The sequence below is a fragment of the Electrona antarctica genome, assembly GCF_951216825.1.
Source record: "Electrona antarctica genome assembly, chromosome: 6".
Taxonomy (NCBI): Eukaryota; Metazoa; Chordata; class Actinopteri; order Myctophiformes; family Myctophidae; genus Electrona; species Electrona antarctica.
In genome coordinates, this window is record NC_136811.1 from 54925288 (window position 1) to 54948064 (window position 22777).

The 22777-nt window shown below is 45.2% G+C and overlaps 1 protein-coding gene across 1 annotated transcript in view; it reads left to right on the forward strand.

The window, feature by feature from the left end:
* Positions 1–6395: 6395 nt before the first annotated feature.
* tg (thyroglobulin) overlaps positions 6396–22777 on the forward strand; it is a gene marked incomplete at both ends in the record, with an annotated part of 55521 nt that continues 39139 nt past the window's right edge. Inside the window, 14 exons of the mRNA XM_079503859.1 lie at positions 6396–6471; positions 7447–7549; positions 7917–8014; positions 8168–8362; positions 9877–10036; positions 10968–10990; positions 11675–11818; positions 12229–12423; positions 14012–14126; positions 14638–14843; positions 15471–15661; positions 19750–20149; positions 20605–20640; positions 21573–21809. Coding sequence (XP_079359985.1) covers positions 6396–6471; positions 7447–7549; positions 7917–8014; positions 8168–8362; positions 9877–10036; positions 10968–10990; positions 11675–11818; positions 12229–12423; positions 14012–14126; positions 14638–14843; positions 15471–15661; positions 19750–20149; positions 20605–20640; positions 21573–21809 — 2179 coding nt within the window. The remainder of the gene's footprint in view (positions 6472–7446; positions 7550–7916; positions 8015–8167; positions 8363–9876; positions 10037–10967; positions 10991–11674; positions 11819–12228; positions 12424–14011; positions 14127–14637; positions 14844–15470; positions 15662–19749; positions 20150–20604; positions 20641–21572; positions 21810–22777) is intronic.

The window sequence follows — 22777 nt, forward strand, 5'->3', positions numbered from 1 at the left end:
TGTGTGTGTGTGTAGTAGTAGTAGTTACCTAAAGAAAAAAAGAAAAATAACAATCCAAGGATGTGAACATAATTGTAGGCATTTATTTGAAAAAGTGCACTGTTGGAGGGTCAGTGGTTTTGTAAACATGTTTTACAAGTGTGTCTGAGCAGTGGCTAGAGATCAGTTTAGTTAGTTAGTTAGTTAGTTAGTTAGTGTCTGCCTATAGGTAAAGAAAGAGGGTATAGAGCGTCGCAGTCCCGCCTCCTACCATGAACCAGGAAACCCAATGCATTTTTCCCATAGACATTTCTTAAAGTATTTATTTAAAGACGGTTACGCCGCGGACAAAGCCAACTCGAGTCGTGACAACTCATGACAACACAAACAATATTTTGGACCAAACAAATAATTACAAAGAAAAAAAACAACAAAAAAAGTGTTGTAACCTGCCGTTTTTTTCTTCTTTCTAATTATTTGTTCGGCCCAAAAATTGTGTTTGTTGTCATGATTTGTCACGACTCGAGTTGGCTTTGTCCGCTGCGTAAACGTCTTTAAATAAATACTTTCTGAAATGTCTATGAGGAAAATGAACGGAGAATCATTTCCTGGTCCAGGGTAGGAGGCGGGACTGCGACGCTCTATAGGCCTATATACTGTAAACCAGTGGTTCCCAAAGTGGGGTCCGGGGACCCCCAGGGGTACCTGAGGGAGTTCCAGGGGGTCCCCAGCTAAATGATAGTATGGAACCAAATGGACCCTTATGGGACTGTAACTCTGAGAGTGTACAAATGGAACCAAGTTTTAATTTCACACACACACTCTCAGTTAAATATAAATTGGGGGTCCCAGAGATAGAAATGCCATTAAATGCAATGGCGATCCGTAGACTAATGCATGTCAAACTGGGGGTCCTTGAAATTAAACGGGTGGAGAATCAGTGCTAGAGCCGTAAACATCTTCTCTTATGGAGGGTCCCTGGCATATCCTTTCAAATGGGGGTCCGCGGGCTAATTCGTGTCAATTTGGGGGTCAAGTTTGGGAACCTCTGCTGTAAACTGGCTGAAACTGAAGAGAGTCATGCCGCTGCTTGTTTGGTTGCTCAACTGCTCTAGATTAGACCTAGAACCTCTATATAGACCTATAGACACAGGATCTGACATGAATTTGGACATGGTAGTCAAGATTCAATTTAGGCTCTATTAGTTCAATGAAAAAAAAGAAAAAGAAAAATCAGCAGTTTAGCAGGAAACATGCAGGTTCGAATCCGGGGTGGAAGAGGAACACTACAAAGTGCTGCTTTAACAGAAATAAGATATAACTACCTGAAACTAAATGTGAAAAAATAGCGGAAATAGGTGATATACAAGCTTGTTTTCTCCCCTTGCTATTTTTGTTTTCCCTTTCCATTACCACTTTAGCATTGCGTGGTTTGATACTGCCCTCTTGTGGTAGTAGTGATCATGCACAATGTATCACTCCTGCAGTTTATTTGGTGAATATTTCATCTTTCTGTGCTGGATAGACCCAAACGTATTAGTGCAACATACAGTACATTTAGGAGTTAAATGTTTTAATTAATGGTGTGGTCATTTTCATGCTGTGTTCTGTGTTTGAGCTTTGTTATTCTTTGTGTGTGTTGCATGGGCTCATGCGTCAACTGGCTCTTTTTCAGTTAGGCCTACTAAATGCGACGGTGAGTGACGAAATGTGTTTGAAAAAATGGTTTATTACTGGGCATAACTACTATACCATAAATGCTTTCACATATGTGTCAGAAACAGTCGCTGATATGTCCATGTTGTTAATGGTGTTGGTGTTGGTTTTTTTTTACAGTCGATTACCTTGTTGGTAGCGAACAACATGTAGGCCTACAGTAGGCTTATAGCACATGTTAGTTGTTGTGCATCATACAGTAGGCCTATAGCACATGTGAGTTGTTGTGTGAATGTGTGTGAAATTAAAACTTGCTAAAGGCAGTATTGTGTGTTCCGTGCTTGAGTAAGACACTGTTTTCATCCGTTAACACACGTTTGCGGTGGGCCAGTTTAGTAGGGAAAAAAACATCTGGTGTTTCTGTTTTTTTTTCTTTTTTACGATTATGCAATAATAATTGCAATTAGAAAATTATGTAATAATTGTGACAGGCCTATGGGGACCCTGGGCCCTCGGGCGTCTGGTCTGGGGCCTGGCATGGGCTGGGGGGGTCCCGGGGGTCTTTGACCTCTGTCTGCTGGAGCAAGGCGTAATAATGAATTGCATTTTTATAGCTGCTTTTCCAAGTGCTCAAAGCGCTTTACAATGGTTCATTCATTCAAACATTGGGAGGTGAAGCGGCGAACGGTCGACGCCAGCGTCCTCACTTCCCACATTCACACACCAATGGTGGCAAGCTCACACCAACTGACTCATTGGAGGCAATGTAGGGTTCAGTGTCTTGCCCAAGGACACTTCAACATGTGGACAGGAGGAGCCGGGATTCGAACCGCTGACCCAGGGATCATTGGACGACCTGCTCTACCTCCTGAGCCACAGTCGCCCTGTGTACTAGTGTTAACTAAAAACAAAACGTACCAAATGCCACAAACAAACCAACAACACATGTTTTAGTTAAAGGACAAAAAATGAAAGAAATAAAATAAATCCAAGGCTTCACAACAACAACAAAATGAGTGTCTGTGTTGTTTATAACAAAACAAACTACAACTAAGTGATAGGCTATCGCAGAGAAAATGTCCTCTGTTTTATTCTCTGTCAGTACGCCTGTTTCATCAAATATTTATAGGCTGATTCTTTTTGCTTTTAACAAAAAATAAATCACATTAAAAAAAAGATTTTTATTATCGCAAGAACGGTGACTTCCGATGTAGCTTGGTAACTTTCCAGGAATAGAAAGCCTGCAGTTGAGTTTCTAATAGCTTGGATTCACCATCGATCCCCATTCGGAGTACAACTTTAGCCCAAAATAGCCGATCTACAAGCCCACAACGCCTCGCACTGCAGCCTGCATGCGAGGCATTGGGAGCTCGTATAGATCGGCTATTTTTGGCAAATAGCTGGGTCCCAATTCGTTATAATCGTGCACTTGGTGACAAGTTTTTGATTTTTGGCATGGTGTTGGGTATGGTTATAAGGTTTTCAAAAAGCATCGCAAACGAGTTGGGCTCGCCCCCTAGTGGTCCGTTTGCAATGAATCTAATATGAAATGGGCCAGTATATGGTTAAAAACCATAATAAGGGATACAATAAAAAATTAAATGGATTCTATTAGTACTGGATATGCTAAATAACATAGTAAAAATGTAGGAAAAAATAACTTCTGGAAAGGCATCATTTTCAAGATGGCGTCCACGATGGCATTCACGATGCATTTCCAGAAGTTATTTTCACCCTCATTTTGTATATGTTATTTAGCATACCCAATACTAATAGAATCCATTGGAAAATCTATTTTTTATCAATTATTTAGGTTTTTAACCATATACTTTAATATTTGATTCATTGCAAACAGACCACTAGGGGGCGAGCCCAACTCGTTTGCGATGGTTTTTGAAAACCTTATAACCATACCTAACACCATACCAAAAATCTAAAACTTGTCACCAAGTGCACGATCTTGTTGATTTTGGACGAGTTGGGACCCAGCTAAAAGAGGTTTGCCGTGGAGGGGGAAACAACAGAGCAGACCAAGTACAGAGTGAAAGGTGCACATTTACTAAGTACTGACTAACAGAAAGTGGGACTTATGGGCAGTCCCCCTTCAGTTCTGGACTTATGGGCAGTCCCCCTTCAGTTCTGGACTTATGGGCAGTCCCCCTTCAGTTCTGGACTTATGGGCAGTCCCCCTTCAGTTCTGGACTTATGGGCAGTCCCCCTTCAGTTCTGGACTTATGGGCAGTCCCCCTTCAGTTCTGGACTTATGGGCAGTCCCCCTTCAGTTCTGGACTTATGGGCAGTCCCCCTTCAGTTCTGGACTTATGGGCAGTCCCCCTTCAGTTCTGGACTTATGGGCAGTCCCCCTTCAGTTCTGGACTTATGGGCAGTCCCCCTTCAGTTCTGGACTTATGGGCAGTCCCCCTTCAGTTCTGGACTTATGGGCAGTCCCCCTTCAGTTCTGGACTTATGGGCAGTCCCCCTTCAGTTCTGGACTTATGGGCAGTCCCCCTTCAGTTCTGGACTTATGGGCAGTCCCCCTTCAGTTCTGGACTTATGGGCAGTCCCCCTTCAGTTCTGGACTTATGGGCAGTCCCCCTTCAGTTCTGGACTTATGGGCAGTCCCCCTTCAGTTCTGGACTTATGGGCAGTCCCCCTTCAGTTCTGGCTGCGGCTTGTCCCTCCGAGATACAAAAGAACAGGGCCGGATCTACCATATGGGCACTTTGGGCACGTGCCCAGTGTCTTTTTATTTTATTTTTTTTTAGCTCCACAGAAAATTTCCCTGCTAATCCGAATTAAATAAATGGTGTCTAAAAAGATTAGTGTTTTATTGTTGGTGAGAAGGGCAGCTGAAAAGTGCAATTGTGTGTAAAGCAGCAACAATGCACTAGATTGGCTGTCACTCTGGGGGGGGTAGGCGACTGGAAATAGGCCAATATAACGGCATAAAACTGCGCCAAAACGGCTCCAAAACAGCAAAAATGTTGCGCGAGCGTGAAGGGGGGCCCTTCGAGCTTCAGTGCCCAGGGGCCCTCAGAGGTGTTAATCCGGCACTGCAAAAGAATCATCATACATCATCACATTCCGGCCAATTACTTTTGGCATCCTCACTTTTCTGTCCTCACTCATTTATCTTCAGTTTTTAAGCCCTCAGCCAATCAAATCACCGCTATGTGGTACACACACACAGACACTCGAAGCTGGGCATAGGAGAGCTAGCGCCCCTCAAAAAAATAGTCAGAAAGATAAGAGAAGACATTATAGCGTTTTAAATAAATGTTGAGCAAATTTGGATGAGAGTTCGAGGGCTTCACAATCTGACCTGTCAGCAGCTCGCCTGAATGGTGAGCACAACCACTCCCAGAACACACACACACACACACACACACACACACACACACACACACACACACACACACACACACACACACACACACACACACACACACACACACACACACACACACACACACACACACACACACACACACACACACACACACACACACACACACACACACAGCGCCTGCAGAGTGTGCACACACACACACACACACACACACACACACACACACACACACACACACACACACACACACACACACACACACACACACACACACACACACACACACACACACACACACACACACACACACACACACACACACACACACACACACACACACAGCGCCTGCAGAGTGTGTCTGAGAGGGCTTCAACAGTTGGACTTGAGTCAGGAAGGATCTTAGTTCCACTGACTTGGAGTTCAAGAGGAAGATGATGATGATGGTAGCTTCTGTGGTGGAAAGTAACTAAGTACGTTTACTCTGTACCCTATTACTCTGTAGCCTATCGTACCAATATACGGTATGTGCACTTGTGAGGTACATTTAATTTACTCAACGTCTTTCCATTTTTTGGATACTTCATACTTCTACTCCACTCCATCTCAGAAGGAAATACGTTTTACTCTATAGCCTACTATATCATTATTTGAAAACTTTAGTTACTTTGCAGAATTTGATTATTATTACAAAACATACTACATTAACAGATTAAGATCTATTTTACACATAGGCTATGCAAACATCTACAGATTCTACACTTTCACAGTTTACCTTAACCCATTTTAGACCTGAGACCAGATTCTACAAAGGTCTTCTAAATCATGACAGTTTTCTGAAAAAACAATGTTTCTATGTCAGTTATTCTCAAACTATATCATGTCAAGGACCCCAAAAATTATACGTAATTGGCTGCCGACCCGCATCTGAAAATATGTTGTTCCAAAGATTTGAGTTAAAAACGGTCACTCTGAAAGAATATATATTCAAAGACTCGTAGCGCGGCACTCGGTGGCGCGCTATGAGCTTGTAGATCTGCTATTTTTCAATAGCTAAAGAATAACATAATGCTTAAAACACCAAAAGGGGTTCCAGAATGGGTTAAAACTGTGTTCTTGTGAGGAGTTGCGACTATGCATCGGTGTGGTTTGGGCTTCATATAATGGTGGTATTGCTAGTTTTACTTGAGTAAATAATCCGATTACTTGCGTTCGTATGAACGTCAGAGGAGGCTGTTGAAGCGACACGAAGAGGAGGATGATGATGAGGAGGAGATGGAGGAGTGTGTGTACGTGCATACGTGCGTGCGTGCGTGCGTGCGTGCGTGCGTGCGTGCGTGCCCGTCATCATGACAGTGCACATTGCCAGCTATAAAGAGTCCTCCGGGCCAGGGTGGTGTCACCAGTCTGCACCATGGCATCGTGGGTAATCATCACCACCTGTCTGCTGCTCTGCTGCTACTGTCGTCTGACACACGCCAAGGCTTCAGGTGAGATCTGTCTGTCTGTCTGTCTGTCTGTCTGTCTGTCTGTCTGTCTTTTATAGTTATTTGATTTTGTTTTTTATTAACGCGACATGTCCAGTTTTTGGTGTGTGTGTCTAACCCAACTTTTGTCCTAATGCAAACATTAAATGCCATTGTAAATGAATGGACAATTTTGAGTAAACACTTAAATTGCGTAACACAAACATTGAAGACAAAAGTGAGGATGCAAAATATAATTGGCTGGAATGAAATGATTGTATGATGATAAGAGCTTTTTTCGTCAGTTTAAAAAAAGTAGCCTATTTTCTTTTTTTGCCATAGTTTTAATTGACAAATTGAACATTGACACAGGGTGCTTATATTACACCCGATAATCTAACCCGGGTCTCTCGCGTGGAAAGGTAAAGGTTATATCACCGGTGTAGCGTGGAAAGGTAAAGGTTATATCACCGGTGTAGCTTGGAAAGGTAAAGGTAATATCACCGGTGTAGCTTGGAAAGGTAAAGGTAAAATCACCGGTGTAGCTTTGGGGAGATATTAGACTTTTGAGTCAGGCTGAGGCTGTGAGTAGCCTTGCCGAGCCATGAGGCCCATAGGGCAGGAGCCTATCTCCTGTTTCTGTAGCGTGAGGCAGCTTGATGTACAAGTACGAGAATGAATGGTACGTAATAACAATGTTACATCATGAAGATGTATGATGATAAGATCGCCCCTCACTTCACATGGGTGTGATCTTTTTTAAATAAAGGTGTGGGTATGTTTAGTGAATTCATATTAATACATGAACAAACAAAAGGGGCTGGATTTTAACTACTGCACAGACCCAAAAGGGGTTCCCGCCCAAAAGGGGTTAAACGGAACACATTTGAATCGTCGGATATTCACTGCTATATATGCTTCGTATTACACATTAAATCTGACCACCGCAGAATGAATGAATTTTTCAATACATCACATCATTATTATTAACGTTTTCAGAGTACCAGCTGGAGGAGGACGGCCTCACCAGTTGTGAGTCGCTACGGCAACGAGCTGGACCACAGGACCACACCCCTCACTGCACACAAGATGGCCGCTTCGGGTATGTCTGTCTGTCTGTCTGTCTGTCTGTACCGTCTGTTCCGCTACACATTCGTCATGTCCTGACCTACTATGAGCCAATAGGGGAAGGGGATCAACGTCACGTGATTACTTTGTTTGAGGCCGCCAAAAACTTGCGTCTCAAAGAAACGTGCGTCTCAAAGAATGTGATTATTGGCAAAAATGGCGCTGAGCGCCGAATTCGCCTTTTTATTATACATTGATTACGGTTCACAACTGTGTCCTGTACGCACTCATAAGACACTGGTTCAGGTGCGATGAAAAAAAAAATGAAATAAATTCCGCTTTGAACCTCTCGGTTCAAAACACGAATATTTTGTTATTGTTGTTTTGTGCGTGCTTTCCAGACACGTGCAGTGCAGCGGGGGAGGTGTGACATGTTGGTGTGTCAACAGCCAGGGTCAGGAGATACCAGGGACTCCAACCAACAACTCTGTTCCGCACTGTAAGCCCCGCCCACTTACTTCACCCATTCACATTCATACACCGATGGCGGCGGAAACCATGTGCAAGGCACCAACCTGCACATCAGGAGCAATTATGGGTTCAGATCACCAGGTACTCACTCACCACCTCCTCCTCCTCCTCCTCCTCCCAGGTCTGTCTTTCTGCAGGCAGCAGAGGGCAGCGGTGTTGTCCGAGGTCTCCGGCTCCAGTGCGTCGCTCCCAGAATGCCAGCGCTCGGGGGAGTTCGAGGCCGTCCAGTGTGACCCCGCTGCGGGTCAGTGCTGGTGCGTGGACCCGGACGGCATGGAGCTCTACGGAACACGGCAGAACGGCAGGCCTGCAAACTGTACGACACATACTTATGCTACTTTCATAGACTCTCTATGCTATTATTGCTATAGTGTATTTTCTGTGAAAATAACCGATCAACATGCTCACAATGTGTCAGAGCGAGTTTGTTGATTGGCTATTGTCAACGGAAACGTTTCCCACAAAACGGTTAAGTGATTATAGGCTATACATTAATTAAGCAATATTACACGAGAGGGTCGTGCTTTACCGTCATTAATGGCACGCTTGCGCTAACACAGAAGTGCCAACCCATTTAGACCTGAGGACGATTCTACAAATGCCTTCTAAATCCTGACAGTGTTCTGAAAACCCCATGTTTCTAAATAGTGTTGTTCCAGGGACCTCCCAGAAGCAAACATATGACACACGCTTTCACGATTTTCAAAAATAGCATATCTACAAGCTCATAGCGCGGCACTCAGTGTTGCACTATGAGCTTTTAGATCTGCTATTGTTAATGGTTAAAACACCAAAAGGGGTTCCCGCCCGAAATGGGTTAATGACGGTAAAGCACACCGTAATATTGTGATTATACAACAGGTACCCTTAAAAAAACACGTCAATTCAGTTTAATTAAAACTACGTTTTTAAATGACAGATGTAGCCAGTACGACAGAAAATGTCCCGTGAAATCCGCTAGCCAGTAGCCACCCAACCGGCACTGATCTTCATGCGAGACTCCATCTCATCATCACAGCTGATTTATTTGGCATATTCCATCAAGCTCGGCTAGATGGCTATTTCAACAAATGAGATTGCTTCCTTGAAACGTTGTATAATGTAACTTCAGCCAGTTTAACCACATGTAATGCTTTGTTGTACATAAAATGAGTGAGTTCTCAATACTGGGGAGTCGTTTAGGGGAGTCCTATGGACCATACTGTATGCAGACCGTGGCCATCTTACCATAAGTTAATGGCAAGGTTCTAACAAGGTGCAACTTCCTATTTACAGCCCATTCATCCAAACAGAAAAGTCCTATCTGATTGTATTAAACAACGTCAAACTCACCAACATTGCAGCTGTACGGAAAGCTTGAATTATCCTCTTTCTATCCTCAAAGTGTTTGTTTCATAAGAAATCCACTGTAGACATGTTATGAGCTACTATCAGTCCTTGCAGGTGATTATTTTTGTAAGTGTTGCAGTTTGGAAGTGCTCGTTAGATATCACTCAACTGCGCTGCGTACCACCTGTTTTGAATTAGCACATCATGCAGGAGGCAGCAGGACATTGCTTTACTGACAACGAGTGTTTCCACACTCTGATGGCAAGATGGCCGCGGTCTGCACTGCAAATGGTCAATTGGGATCCTTGAGGGCCGGTCCCTAACACTAACACACAATATATTTAACTTGGGATCCGTGGCTTGTAGATCAGCTATTTTGGCTGACTGTTTGCCTATATTTTTTGCAAAGGTTTCACCTAATATGACATGCGCAACATAAGGATTTCGAGTTAATATAGCCTAGTTAAAAAAATTGGCTTACCTCTGAACCCCCTGCCGCAGGTCCCGGAAGCTGTGAAGTGCGAGCGCGGCGTTTCCTCCACACCAACAGGGGGCGGTCTCCTCCTCAGTGCTCGGAGGACGGCAGCTTCCTGCCGGTGCAGTGCAAGTTCATCAACACCACGGACACAATGGAGCTGGACCTGACCAACTCCTTCAACAGGTTAGCAGCACCAAAAAAAGTCGTTGTGGTCTTGTTTCCATTTGGGCCCTATGCAACGTACTGTATAATTTATGCTACATACATTGTATGCGATGTATGTATATTTTCTGGCGGTTCTGGACAACCGTGTATGCGACCTACTCAAGGCCGGGCACTGCACTCCCTGTGGTGGTGTGGAACGCGTGTGTCGAAACTGAGGTCGGTGGGGCGAACGGTTCTCGAGTTACATGGATTACAGACATATGCACTGTAGTACATAAGTACGTACGTACGTACGAGGTTACAGAAGAAAAAAAGAAGAAAATATATATATATTTTTTTTAACTGGAAAATGGACATTTATAGTTTACATATAGTACACATAGTGCATGCATAAACTTAATGATTATATCTGGTTTCAATATTTATTTATGATGTATTTTCTCTATTATTAAGGTTATTGTAGCGGTCAATTTGCATTGGTGGTGGGGACATGGGGCGGGGCGGGGCGGGCGTTGTGAGACATGGCCAAAGCATTTTCCGGGGGTCCCCAGCCAAAAACGTTGAGAACCCCTGGGATACATAAGTGCGTATTATGTACCGAGAAGATTACAGGTATGTAGGCTACATAAGTACGTAGCCTGATACGCAGAGAGATTCGGTGCATTTATGGAAAGATACCTTCAAACCAGAGCTTTGTAAGAGAAAGTCTCGAAGTCTGACAACATTATTGCTAAAATGTTGACCTTTCAGTGAATTTGTTGCTGACATGCAAGTGAATAATTTGGATAATTTGAAGTGTGTGTGTGTGTGTGTGTGTGTGTGTGTGTGTGTGTGTGTGTGTGTGTGTGTGTGTGTGTGTGTGTAGGTTCCCAGAGGCCTTTGAGACGTTCACCAATTTCCGACGAGCTTTCCCTTCAGTCTCGTCCTACTGTTACTGCTCTGATAGCAGAGGCAGAGAGATGGACAATACAGGTGCACGCACACACACACACACACACACACACACACACACACACACACACACACACACACACACACACACACACACACACACACACACACACACACACACACACACACACACACACACACACACACACACACACACACACACACACACACACACAGTTGAGTTGTGTGTTGTGGTACTGTATCATTATGTAGTGTTAACCCATTGAGGCCCGACGTAAACATTTAAAAAAATGTCTTCTAAATCCTGACAGTTTTCTGAAATACCTATGTTTCTATGTCAGTGGTTCTCAATATTTCATGTCCCCCAGAATTATTTGTATTTGGCCGCCGACCCCCATTTGAAAACATGTTGTTTCAGGGACCCCCCAGAAGCAAAGATTTGAGTTAAAAATGTTCGCTCTGAAAGAATATGATATATTCTTTCTTTCTGCTCTGAAAGAATATAATTTATTCTTTCAGAGCAAATCTTTCAATATATTATATTCAAAGATTTGTGCCGGATTTTCACGGTTTTTCAAAAATAGCAGGTCTACAAGCTCGTAGCACAGCACTCGGTGCTGCGCTACGAGCTTCTACATCTGCTATTTTTTCAATAGCTAATGTATCACATAATGCTTTAAAACACCAAAAGGTGGTCCCTGGTCAGAATGGGTTTTAAACAGTGTGTTTGTTCTCTATCACTAGGTGTGGAGCTGCTGCTCTCCCAGGTGTACGACACAGCGTTCAGAGGGGTGAGCTCTGGTCCGTCCTTCTCCCAGACCAACATCTACAGAGTCCTCCAGAGGAGACTGCTGGCGCTCAGACTGGCCCTGACCGGACTCTTCAGATGTAAGGCTCTTGTCTGTACACTCTTTAAAGCTAATGCTTTTCAACACCTTTTTCCTTTTCAATGACCTCCACTTTGATAGACCATGGCAACACTGCCTTATTCCCAAAAATACATGTTTTTTTTCTTCATTCTTTAGAAATAGTCCTAGGTACAGTCATGGTTCCTTGTCGTTTCCTAGCTCCTACAGCCATGCTTCCTTGTAGTTTCCTAGCTCCTACAGCCATGCTTCCTTGTAGTTTCCTAGCTCCTATAACCATGGTTCCTTGTGGTTTCCTAGACCATGCAGTCATGGTTACTTGTGGTTTCCTAGGTCCTACAGCCATGCTTCCTTGTGGTTTCCTAGCTCCTACAGCCATGCTTCCTTGTGGTTTCGTAGGTCCTACAGTCATTGTTCCTTGTGGTTTCCTAGGTCCCACGGCGTGTGAGGATCAGCGGCGTGCAGCAGAGCAGGTGTCCAGTGCGTACGTCCCACAGTGTGAGTCCAGCAGGGGGCGGTATTCTGCCAGGCAGTGCCAGGCAGGAGGACAACAGTGCTGGTGCGTGGAGCCCGCAACGGGCACCGAGCTGCCTGGGTCACGACGGCACGGAGACTCTGTGGTCTGCGGTGAGCAGCGTAACCATTACACCCATTTAGACTCTGTGGTCTGCGGTGAGCAGCGTAACCATTACACCCATTTAGACTCTGTGGTCTGCGGTGAGCAGCGTAACCATTACACCCATTTAGACTCTGTGGTCTGCAGTGAGCAGCGTAACCATTACACCCATTTAGACTCTGTGGTCTGCAGTGAGCAGCGTAACCATTACACCCATTTAGACTCTGTGGTCTGCGGTGAGCAGCGTAACCATTACACCCATTTAGACTCTGTGGTCTGCGGTGAGCAGCGTAACCATTACACCCCTTTAGACTCTGTGGTCTGCGGTGAGCAGCGTAGCCATTACACCCATTTAGACTCTGTGGTCTGTGGTGAGCAGCGTAACCATTACACCCATTTAGACTCTGTGGTCTGCAGTGAGCAGCGTAACCATTACACCCATTTAGACTCTGTGGTCTGCAGTGAGCAGCGTAGCCATTACACCCATTTAGACTCTGTGGTCTGCGGTGAGCAGCGTAGCCATTACACCCATTTAGACTCTGTGGTCTGCAGTGAGCAGCGTAACCATTACACCCATTTAGACTCTGTGGTCTGCAGTGAGCAGTGTAACCATTACACCCATTTAGACTCTGTGGTCTGCGGTGAGCAGCGTAACCATTACACCCATTTAGACCTGAGGACGAGTCTAAAATACAATGTCTTCTAAATCCTAATCCTATAGTTTTCTGGAAAAAAAACTTTGTTTCTATGTCAGCGGTGGTGTCAACCTTTTTCATGTCAAGGACACCAGAATTATCTGTATTTGGCCGCGGACCCCCATCCCCCCATCCCCCCCCCCCCCCCCCCCCCGCAGAAGCAAAGATTTGAAAAATGTTCGCTCTGAAAGGATATATATTCAAATCTTATAGAGGGTATGCATGTGACATCATCGCACCCAGAAGTGATGCAGGAAAATACTGAGTGGCAAAAAACTACTTTCTGTCCTGGACAGCCCATACATCCAAACAGAAAAGTCCTATATGATTGCATTAAACGACGTTAAATGACGTCAAACTCACTTTGCCACTCGATTTGCCACCCACTCACTCTATTATCATCATCATCATTATCATAATGGGTTGTAAAATGAAGGATGAGGTGTTTTTATATTGTGATGCATGTCTAGATGCAGGTTCTGTGTCGTGTTGAGGTGTGTTTATATTGTGATGCATGTCTAGATGCAGGTTCTGTGTCGTGTTGAGGTGTGTTTATATTGTGATGCATGTCTAGATGCAGGTTCTGTGTCGTGTTGAGGTGTGTTTATATTGTGATGCATGTCTAGATGCAGGTTCTGTGTCGTGTTGAGGTGTGTTTATATTGTGATGCATGTCTAGATGCAGGTTCTGCGTCGTGTCCTGAATGATGAGGTGTGTTTATATTGTGATGCATGTCTAGATGCAGGTTCTGTGTCGTGTTGAGGTGTGTTTATATTGTGATCCATGTCTAGATGCAGGTTCTGTGTCGTGATGAGGTGTGTTTATATTGTGATGCATGTCTAGATGCAGGTTCTGCGTCGTGTCCTGAATGATGAGGTGTGTTTATATTGTGATGCATGTCTAGATGCAGGGTCTGCGTCGTGTCCTGCCCAGAGGCGCCAGGCTCTCTCCAGGCTGTTCTCTGGCCCAGTGGAACCACCCAGCAGATCCTCCTCGGGCCTCCCGGACTCCTCATCAAGGTTACAATTAGTTGGAGTGGAGTTTTCATTATAGTTTTAGTTCGTTTTTACTTTTCTTTTTTTTGTTTTTTTGTTAGTTAGTTAGTTTTAGTTTTTAGAGCGGGTTTGCTGATTTGTATTAGTTTTTACATGTGTGTTAGTTTAAAATTTGTTTAAGTTTAGTTTTTATTAGTTTAAGCTTTTTTTTCCTTTTTTTTCCATACTTATTATGAAGTGCAGGATAAAAAAAGGTCAGATTAAGTAGGCCTATTGTGTAATAAAAAAATGAACAAAAGATACAATTTAAAAGAATATATATTCAGGTGCAGTTGATAATGGGAAAAACTAAAACCTTTAGTTAGTTTTGTAATCACACAATACAGTTTAAATTAGTTATTGTTTAAAAAAAAATGATTTTAGTTTGAATTTAGTTCGGGTAACGATTATTATTATTTATTTATTTTTATTTTAGTTTTGGTTATTTAGTTAGTTTGGTGAACTATAATAACGTTGGCTCCTCACCGCCGTCCAGCTCCTGCACTGAGCTCCTCCAGCCCGTCAAGGACCTCCCTGGAGGAGCTCCTGATGTTCCGTCCTTCGTGACTCGACTGTCCGAGGTCCTCCACGGGCTGTTCCCCTCCGTGGGCCTGGCGCTGGAGGCTCTGGCCCGCTCCTCCTCCTCCCCCCAACGCCTCCAGGAGAACCTGTTCGGAGGAAAGTTCCTCAAGAACGCTGCAGGTGTCGTATAGTTTTTACGCTATTGTTCATAGTTTTAGTTTTTGTTTTATGTTCACAATTTTGTTGTTGTCGAGGCGAGCAAGTGAACGATGAAATCTCCAATGACTGTCCTGACCTACCGCGAGCGTCAACGCGCCGTGCACCAAAACACTTTTAATGGTTGAGATCTACACGATACAAATTTATTTTATTGGTTCGGGCTACGTCGCAATGCAATTGGCCGATGCTCCACATCTCAGGACAGTTTTTTTGCGTGATGTTGCCATCAGAATGCTCGCTCCTTACATGCGATGTAAACACATCTGAATATCCACTTAAAAGATAAAACTAGGGCAACAAAGCCTATAGTTTTCAGTTTCACTACAATGTCTTGTCAACTCTGGGTGTTATATTGTTTGTTTTTTTTAGATTGTTTTTTTGCATAAATCAGTGCTATTGAACACCCTTTATCATGTCTGTGTGTTGTTTCGAAAATATTGATCCAATGAAAATAGTCTATTGCTTTGTTTTCAATTCCTTCTTTTTTCTAAAAAAAAGGTTTTCCTGAAACATTTTGAATTTAGGTGGTTTCTTCCCAACAGCAGAGATCTCATTAAGTTTAACTATGAACACCTTGGCGTCCCACAGCCCTGAACTTCAGCGGGACAGTGGGGGAGAGAGGAGTGTTGGCTCAGCTGGCTGCGAGTGGTGCGGACGGGAAGGAGAACACCCAGCTGGTGCTGCTGGTCAGCAGGACTCTGGAGTCCCCGGCCTTCCTCCATGCTCTGAGACGCACTCTGCTGGGCCTGAGGAGCTCTCACTCTGCCTCCCTGGAACAGGTAATACACTCTGCTGGGCCTGAGGAGCTCTCACTCTGCCTCCCTGGAACAGGTAATACACTCTGCCTCCCTGGAGCAGGTAATACACTCTGCCTCTCTGGAGCAGGTAATACACTCTGCCTCTCTGGAGCAGGTAATACACTCTGCCTCTCTGGAGCAGGTAATACACTCTGCCTCTCTGGAGCAGGTAATACACTCTGCCTCTCTGGAGCAGGTAATACACTCGGCCTCCCTGGAGCAGGTAATACACTCTGCCTCTCTGGAGCAGGTAATACACTCTGCCTCCCTGGAGCAGGTAATACACTCTGCCTCTCTGGAGCAGGTAATACACTCTGCCTCCCTGGAGCAGGTAATACACTCTGCCTCTCTGGAGCAGGTAATACACTCTGCCTCCCTGGAGCAGGTAATACACTCTGCCTCCCTGGAGCAGGTAATACACTCTGCCTCCCTGGAGCAGGTAATACACTCTGCCTCTCTGGAGCAGGTAATACACTCTGCCTCTCTGGAGCAGGTAATACACTCTGCCTCTTTGGAGCAGGTAATACACTCTGCCTCTCTGGAGCAGGTAATACACTCGGCCTCCCTGGAGCAGGTAATACACTCTGCCTCTCTGGAGCAGGTAATACACTCTGCCTCCCTGGAGCAGGTAATACACTCTGCCTCTCTGGAGCAGGTAATACACTCTGCCTCTCTGGAGCAGGTAATACACTCTGCCTCCCTGGAGCGGGTAATACACTCTGCCTCCCTGGAGCAGGTAATACACTCTGCCTCCCTGGAGCGGGTAATACACTCTGCCTCTCTGGAGCAGGTAATACACTCTGCCTCCCTGGAGCGGGTAATACACTCTGCCTCTCTGGAGCAGGTAATACACTCTGCCTCCCTGGAGCAGGTAATACACTCTGCCTCTCTGGAGCAGGTAAAACACTCTGCCTCTCTGGAGCAGGTAATACACTCTGCCTCCCTGGAGCAGGTAATACACTCTGCCTCCCTGGAGCAGGTAATACACTCTGCCTCCCTGGAGCAGGTAATACACTCTGCCTCTCTGGAGCAGGTAATACACTCTGCCTCTCTGGAGCAGGTAATACACTCTGCCTCCCTGGAGCGGGTAATACACTCTGCCTCTCTGGAGCAGGTAATACACTCTGCCTCCCTGGAGCGGGTAATACACTCTGCCTCTCTGGAGCAGGTAATACACTCTGCCTCCCTGGAGCAGGTAATACACTCTGCCTCTCTGGAGCAGGTAAAACACTCTGCCTCTCTGGAGCAGGTAATACACTCTGCCTCCCTGGAGCAGGTAATACACTCTGCCTCCCTGGAGCAGGTAATACACTCTGCCTCCCTGGAGCAGGTAATACACTCTGCCTCTCTGGAGCAGGTAATACACTCTGCCTCTCTGGAGCAGGTAATACACTCTGTTGGGCCTGAGGAGCTCGTACTCTGCCTCTCTGGAACAGGTACCGGAACACAGATGCACGCACACATTCGTTGGGCCCTGGTCATGGAATGACCTAACCTGACTCCGCCAGATTGGGACGGTATTGATTCACAAGTTCACACTACATCCTCCATCTGGGATCACTCTGGGATTTGGCGTTGAACCGCCCCCGTGCCCCGGGACGAACCAATCGGTGGCAGCTTATGGGCGGGATCTTGACGAGACCGGGTGTGATGACATCGAGAAGCGTCTGTTGCAATTGTTATTATATTTGGAAAATCGTATTCTATTCTTGAAAGCAAGTGAAGGCATGACCTACACATCCAACACAATAGTGAGGGGGTTTCTATCTGTTTAACTATTAACACTTAATTTTGTCGTTTGCGGGGGTTGTTTAAATTACTTTCATGCTGGCGCAGCTACCGTACGTCATGTAGACACGTTAATATGATTGACAGACAGTCCCATCCAATCACCTGCCAAGTAGCTTGAAAAAAGTGACAGCTTTCTTCAGCGATTGGGCTACAGAAGCACGTGTGATTGTGAAGCAAGCGTCTCTTCCATCTGGCGGAGTCAGGTTAGGAATGACCTACAGACCAGAATCATCTGGTGGAGTCAGGTTAGGAATGACCTACAGACCAGACTCATCTGGCGGAGTCAGGTTAGGAATGACCTACAGACCAGACTCATCTGGCGGAGTCAGGTTAGGAATGACCTACAGACCAGACTCATCTGGCGGAGTCAGGTTAGGAATGACCTACAGACCAGACTCATCTGGTGGAGTCAGGTTAGGAATGACCTACAGACCAGACTCATCTGGCGGAGTCAGGTTAGGAATGACCTACAGACCAGACTCATCTGGCGGAGTCAGGTTAGGAATGACCTACAGACCAGACTCATCTGGTGGAGTCAGGTTAGGAATGACCTACAGACCAGACTCATCTGGTGGAGTCAGGTTAGGAATGACCTACACACCAGACTCATCTGGTGGAGTCAGGTTAGGAATGACCTACAGACCAGACTCATCTGGCGGAGTCAGGTTAGGAATGACCTACAGACCAGACTCATCTGGCAGAGTCAGGTTAGGAATGACCTACAGACCAGACTCATCTGGCGGAGTCAGGTTAGGAATGACCTACAGACCAGACTCATCCATCTGGCGGAGTCAGGTTAGGAATGACTTACAGACCAGACTCATCCATCTGGCGGAGTCAGGTTAGGAATGACCTACAGACCAGACTCATCCATCTGGCGGAGTCAGGTTAGGAATGACTTACAGACCAGACTCATCCATCTGGCGGAGTCAGGTTAGGAATGACCTACAGACCAGACTCATCCATCTGGCGGAGTCAGGTTAGGAATGACCTACAGACCAGACTCATCCATCTGGCGGAGTCAGGTTAGGAATGACCTACAGACCAGACTCATCCATCTGGCGGAGTCAGGTTAGGAATGACCTACAGACCAGACTCATCCATCTGGCGGAGTCAGGTTAGGAATGACCTACAGACCAGACTCATCCATCTGGCGGAGTCAGGTTAGGAATGACCTACAGACCAGACTCATCCATCTGGCGGAGTCAGGTTAGGAATGACCTACAGACCAGACTCATCCATCTGGCGTTAGGAATGACCTACAGACCAGACCTACAGACCAGACTCATCTGGTGGAGTCAGGTTAGGAATGACCTACAGACCAGACTCATCTGGCGGAGTCAGGTTAGGAATGTTTGTTTGTAACCTTTATTTCAGGGGAATCCAATTGAGACCAGGGTCTCTTTTTCAATGGCGCCCTGTATACAAATAAGAACATTTACATTTTACATACATGACATGGACACACAGTACAACAAATATAATCCACAAGTACATATACACAGAAACAAAACCTTGTAACCAAATGTTACAGAAAGCAGGTGCATATGCCTTCCTCTAGTGTGAGGTCAGTTAAGAGTATCTTAACTGACCTACAGACCAGACTCATCTGGTGGAGTCAGGTTAGGAATGACCTACAGACCAGACTCATCTGGTGGAGTCAGGTTAGGAATGACCTACAGACCAGACTCATCTGGCGGAGTCAGGTTAGGAATGACCTACAGACCAGACTCATCTGGCGGAGTCAGGTTAGGAATGACCTACAGACCAGACTCATCTGGTGGAGTCAGGTTAGGAATGACCTACAGACCAGACTCATCTGGCGGAGTCAGGTTAGGAATGACCTACAGACCAGACTCAAATTGACTTTTGTGATCCCCCTAGTGAGTTTAAAAAGGATTGCCGTAAATGGGCACACTTCCTAGACACTGCTCCTGCTTTGATGTGTAGCAAATGTTGTTGCTCTAATTTTATTAATTGGTTTAGTAGCAAACGTTGATTGCTCTTAGTGTTATATTAGTTTTGGTCACTTTATTAGATTTACATGTTTTTACTTGAGCTTCTTAGGTAGTGAGGACTGTGTGTATGAATGTTATATGTCTGTCCTTATGTTATGGTCCTGTATTTGTTGGTACTGGCAGAGCTGCGTAATATTATTTGCCTCTTGGCCAGTTAACACTTGTAAACGAGACTTAATTCTCAACGTGGCTTTTACTGCTTAAATACATTGTTATGGTTAGTTGAAATAAATCAATAAATCACAGACTCTGCTCCAAAAGGTACTTACCCCCCTGCTGCGGTCGTGCTCTGGTGTCAACGATGCGACGTCGGCCATGTTTGTGCCGAGCTGTGCGCCCGACGGTCTCTACCAGGAGGTCCAGTGCGACGGAGCACAGTGTTGGTGCGTGGACCCGCTCACCGGCCGGGAGGTGGCCGCGACGCGGACTGCGGGCAGCAGGCCCGCCCGCTGTCCGTCCCACTGCGAGGCAGAGCGGGCGCGGGCACTGCGGGCGAAGAGCGCCATGGCCGCCGGGGCAGAACTCCATGTCCCAGCATGCTCGTCGGAGGACGGCGGCTTCCTGCCGCTGCAGTGCGCCGGGGGCGGGGCCAGGTGCTTCTGCGTGGACACGGCGGGCAGAAGGACGACCGCTCTGGCAGCAGGGGGCGCTGCTCTCACCTGTGAGTTTTACACTGCATTTGATCTGTTACAAAACACGAAAGTCATTATCTTTTAGATGTTAGTGTTGGATATTCCAAAAACAGAGCAGATATTCAAGCTCATATGAGCTTGTAGATCTGCTATTTTATTTATTGTTATTAAAATCTGTAAATCTTTGAATATATATATTTTTTTATAGCGAACAGTTTTTACTCAAATCTTTGCTTCTGGAGTTGGAAATGCAAATGCATGATAGCTGATACTGAAACCGATATTTGTTAATTTAGTTTTTGGTGTTATTATTTCCCCCTGTGCCAATACAGGAAACAAATAAATCTACATTATAAGAAATGAACACCGTTAGCTTTAGCCAATCTGGGAAACCACCGCCCCCCAAAAAATGAAGAATTTTCCATTGAATTTGCATCTTGGAATCTGTTGTTGAGATATTAGCTGACTCTATATCTGTTTGCAGGTCCAGCATCTACCCAGACCCTTCAGAACAGACCAGGTCAGTCCCATTAAAGCTCTATCTGGTTCTACTTGTACACACAAGTTTTACTTTTGACAGCAAATTTTGATTTGGTTTAGTCATCGGGCCCCATCTTGTGCGCTGCCTTACCCCTCGTCTCTTTTGCCATGTTTTACTATTAAAAATAGTAAGTTTAAAATTGTTCAAATAGCCGATCTACAAGCTCATTTCAAACATGTTTTTTCAAAATAGTAAAATCTGGCTAATAAGTTTAGGGATAAGGCGGCGTGCGAGATAGAGCCCATAGACTTAATAAAATGTAATTATTTTTTAAATACTTTCACTGAAAAACGCTGGCGGACGTCACCGAGAGGAAACAACTGAAGCGAAAAAGACATGGTGGCCGAAAGTGGTATTGCACTATGGGGCCAGCACTATGCATGTGAACGCTATATGTTCCATACGTGAACACTATAAAATGGTAAATGGTGCATTTATATAGCGCCTTTATCCAAGGCGCCTTACATAGATTGTGCATTACATTCACCCATTCATACACACATTCATACACTTGTATGCTCAAGGACACTTCGACACTAACTCTGGGGGAGCCCGGTTTCAAACTGGGAACCTTTCGGTTTCCATCCGGTCACTCTACCCCTCGAGCCACTGCTATGTAACATACGTGAACGCGCGCAATGATATCAACGGCCCAGCGCTTTCACGTATGGCCCATTACCAATCCCAGAATGCACTCTGTTCCAACCCGGAAGAGCGCCTCATGCGCTGCAGGGTGAGCAACTCAATGCAAGTGGATGGGAGGGGAAATCCGGTGACGTCTCTATTAGATATAACTGTATGATTAATAGCTGTCAGGAGATGTGTTAAACCCAGTTCCTGCCCTCTCCTCCTCCTCCTCCTCCTCCTCCTCCTCCTCCTCCTCCTCCTCCTCTCCTCCTCTCCTCCTCCAGCGCTGTGCTCCGAGGCGTTGGCTGAGGTCACCGCCTTCAGACAGGAAGCAGAGACCATCGTCTTCCTCTCCAACTCCTCCCGCCTCCCTCTGGGACACGCATTCCTATTGGCGGAGGGCCTGCGTCTGACCGGGGAGGAGCTCCTGGCGAGCCAATCGGCGGAGGAGCAGGCGCGGATATTCGACAGGCTGCTGCTGAGCCGCTCCAGATCGGCGCTGCAGTTGGCCGCCTACTCCAGTAAGACAAGTGTTGATTTCGTCGACTAAAACTAAAGGCGAAAAATGTTCGTCGACTACCTTTTTCCACTGACGAAAACTAAATGGAAACTACATGAAAACGAATTAAAGCCATGATGACTACAACAAAGACTAAATATACTGACGATTTCGTCAACAAATAAAAAACTAGACTAAAGGGACTAGTGGACAAGAGATCCAGTATAAGTAATTTTACACTTGGTTGCATGCTGAAAATAGCCGATCTACAAGCTCACAACGCGTCGCGCTGCGACGCGTTGTGAGCTTGTAGATCGGCTATTTTCAGCAAGTGAAAGAAAACAGTCATTACGACGGCATCAAGGCCCGCCAAAGTACATTCTGTTCGACTAAATACACTGTAGATTTAGTCGACTAAAATCTTTTGACATTTTAGTCGACTGAAACTAGACTAACTCTAATGTGACTAAAACTAACTGAAACCTATTCAAGAAACTATGACTAAAACTAAAATCTAAATTTGCTGCCAAAAACAACACTGAGTAAGACACACTGAATAAAAAATAAGGTTTTACCCAGTGATGGAAAAAGTACTCGATTGTTTTACTTTACTTTAAAATCAATACGGCCACGTAGAAATATTCTGTTACAAGTAAAAGTCCGGAATTCGAAATGCTCTTGAGTTAAAAGTACAAACGTATAAAGCACCAAAAGTAAAAGTACTCAATATGCAGAGTCCCGTTTCAAGTTTTCAAATGTGAATAAATCGTTTGAAAATAGCCGATCTACAAGCTCACAATGTGTCGCATCCCAACACATTGTGATCATGGAGATCTGCTATTTTCAAATGGCCGAAATGTATAGGGCTGAAGTGGTTAATGTATGTTTGGTATAATAACCCCCAAATCTACAAAGTAACTAATAGTAATGTTTTAAAATAAATAATGCTAATAATGGAGTACAATAAACCCGGAAGTTGTGCGGGAGGGA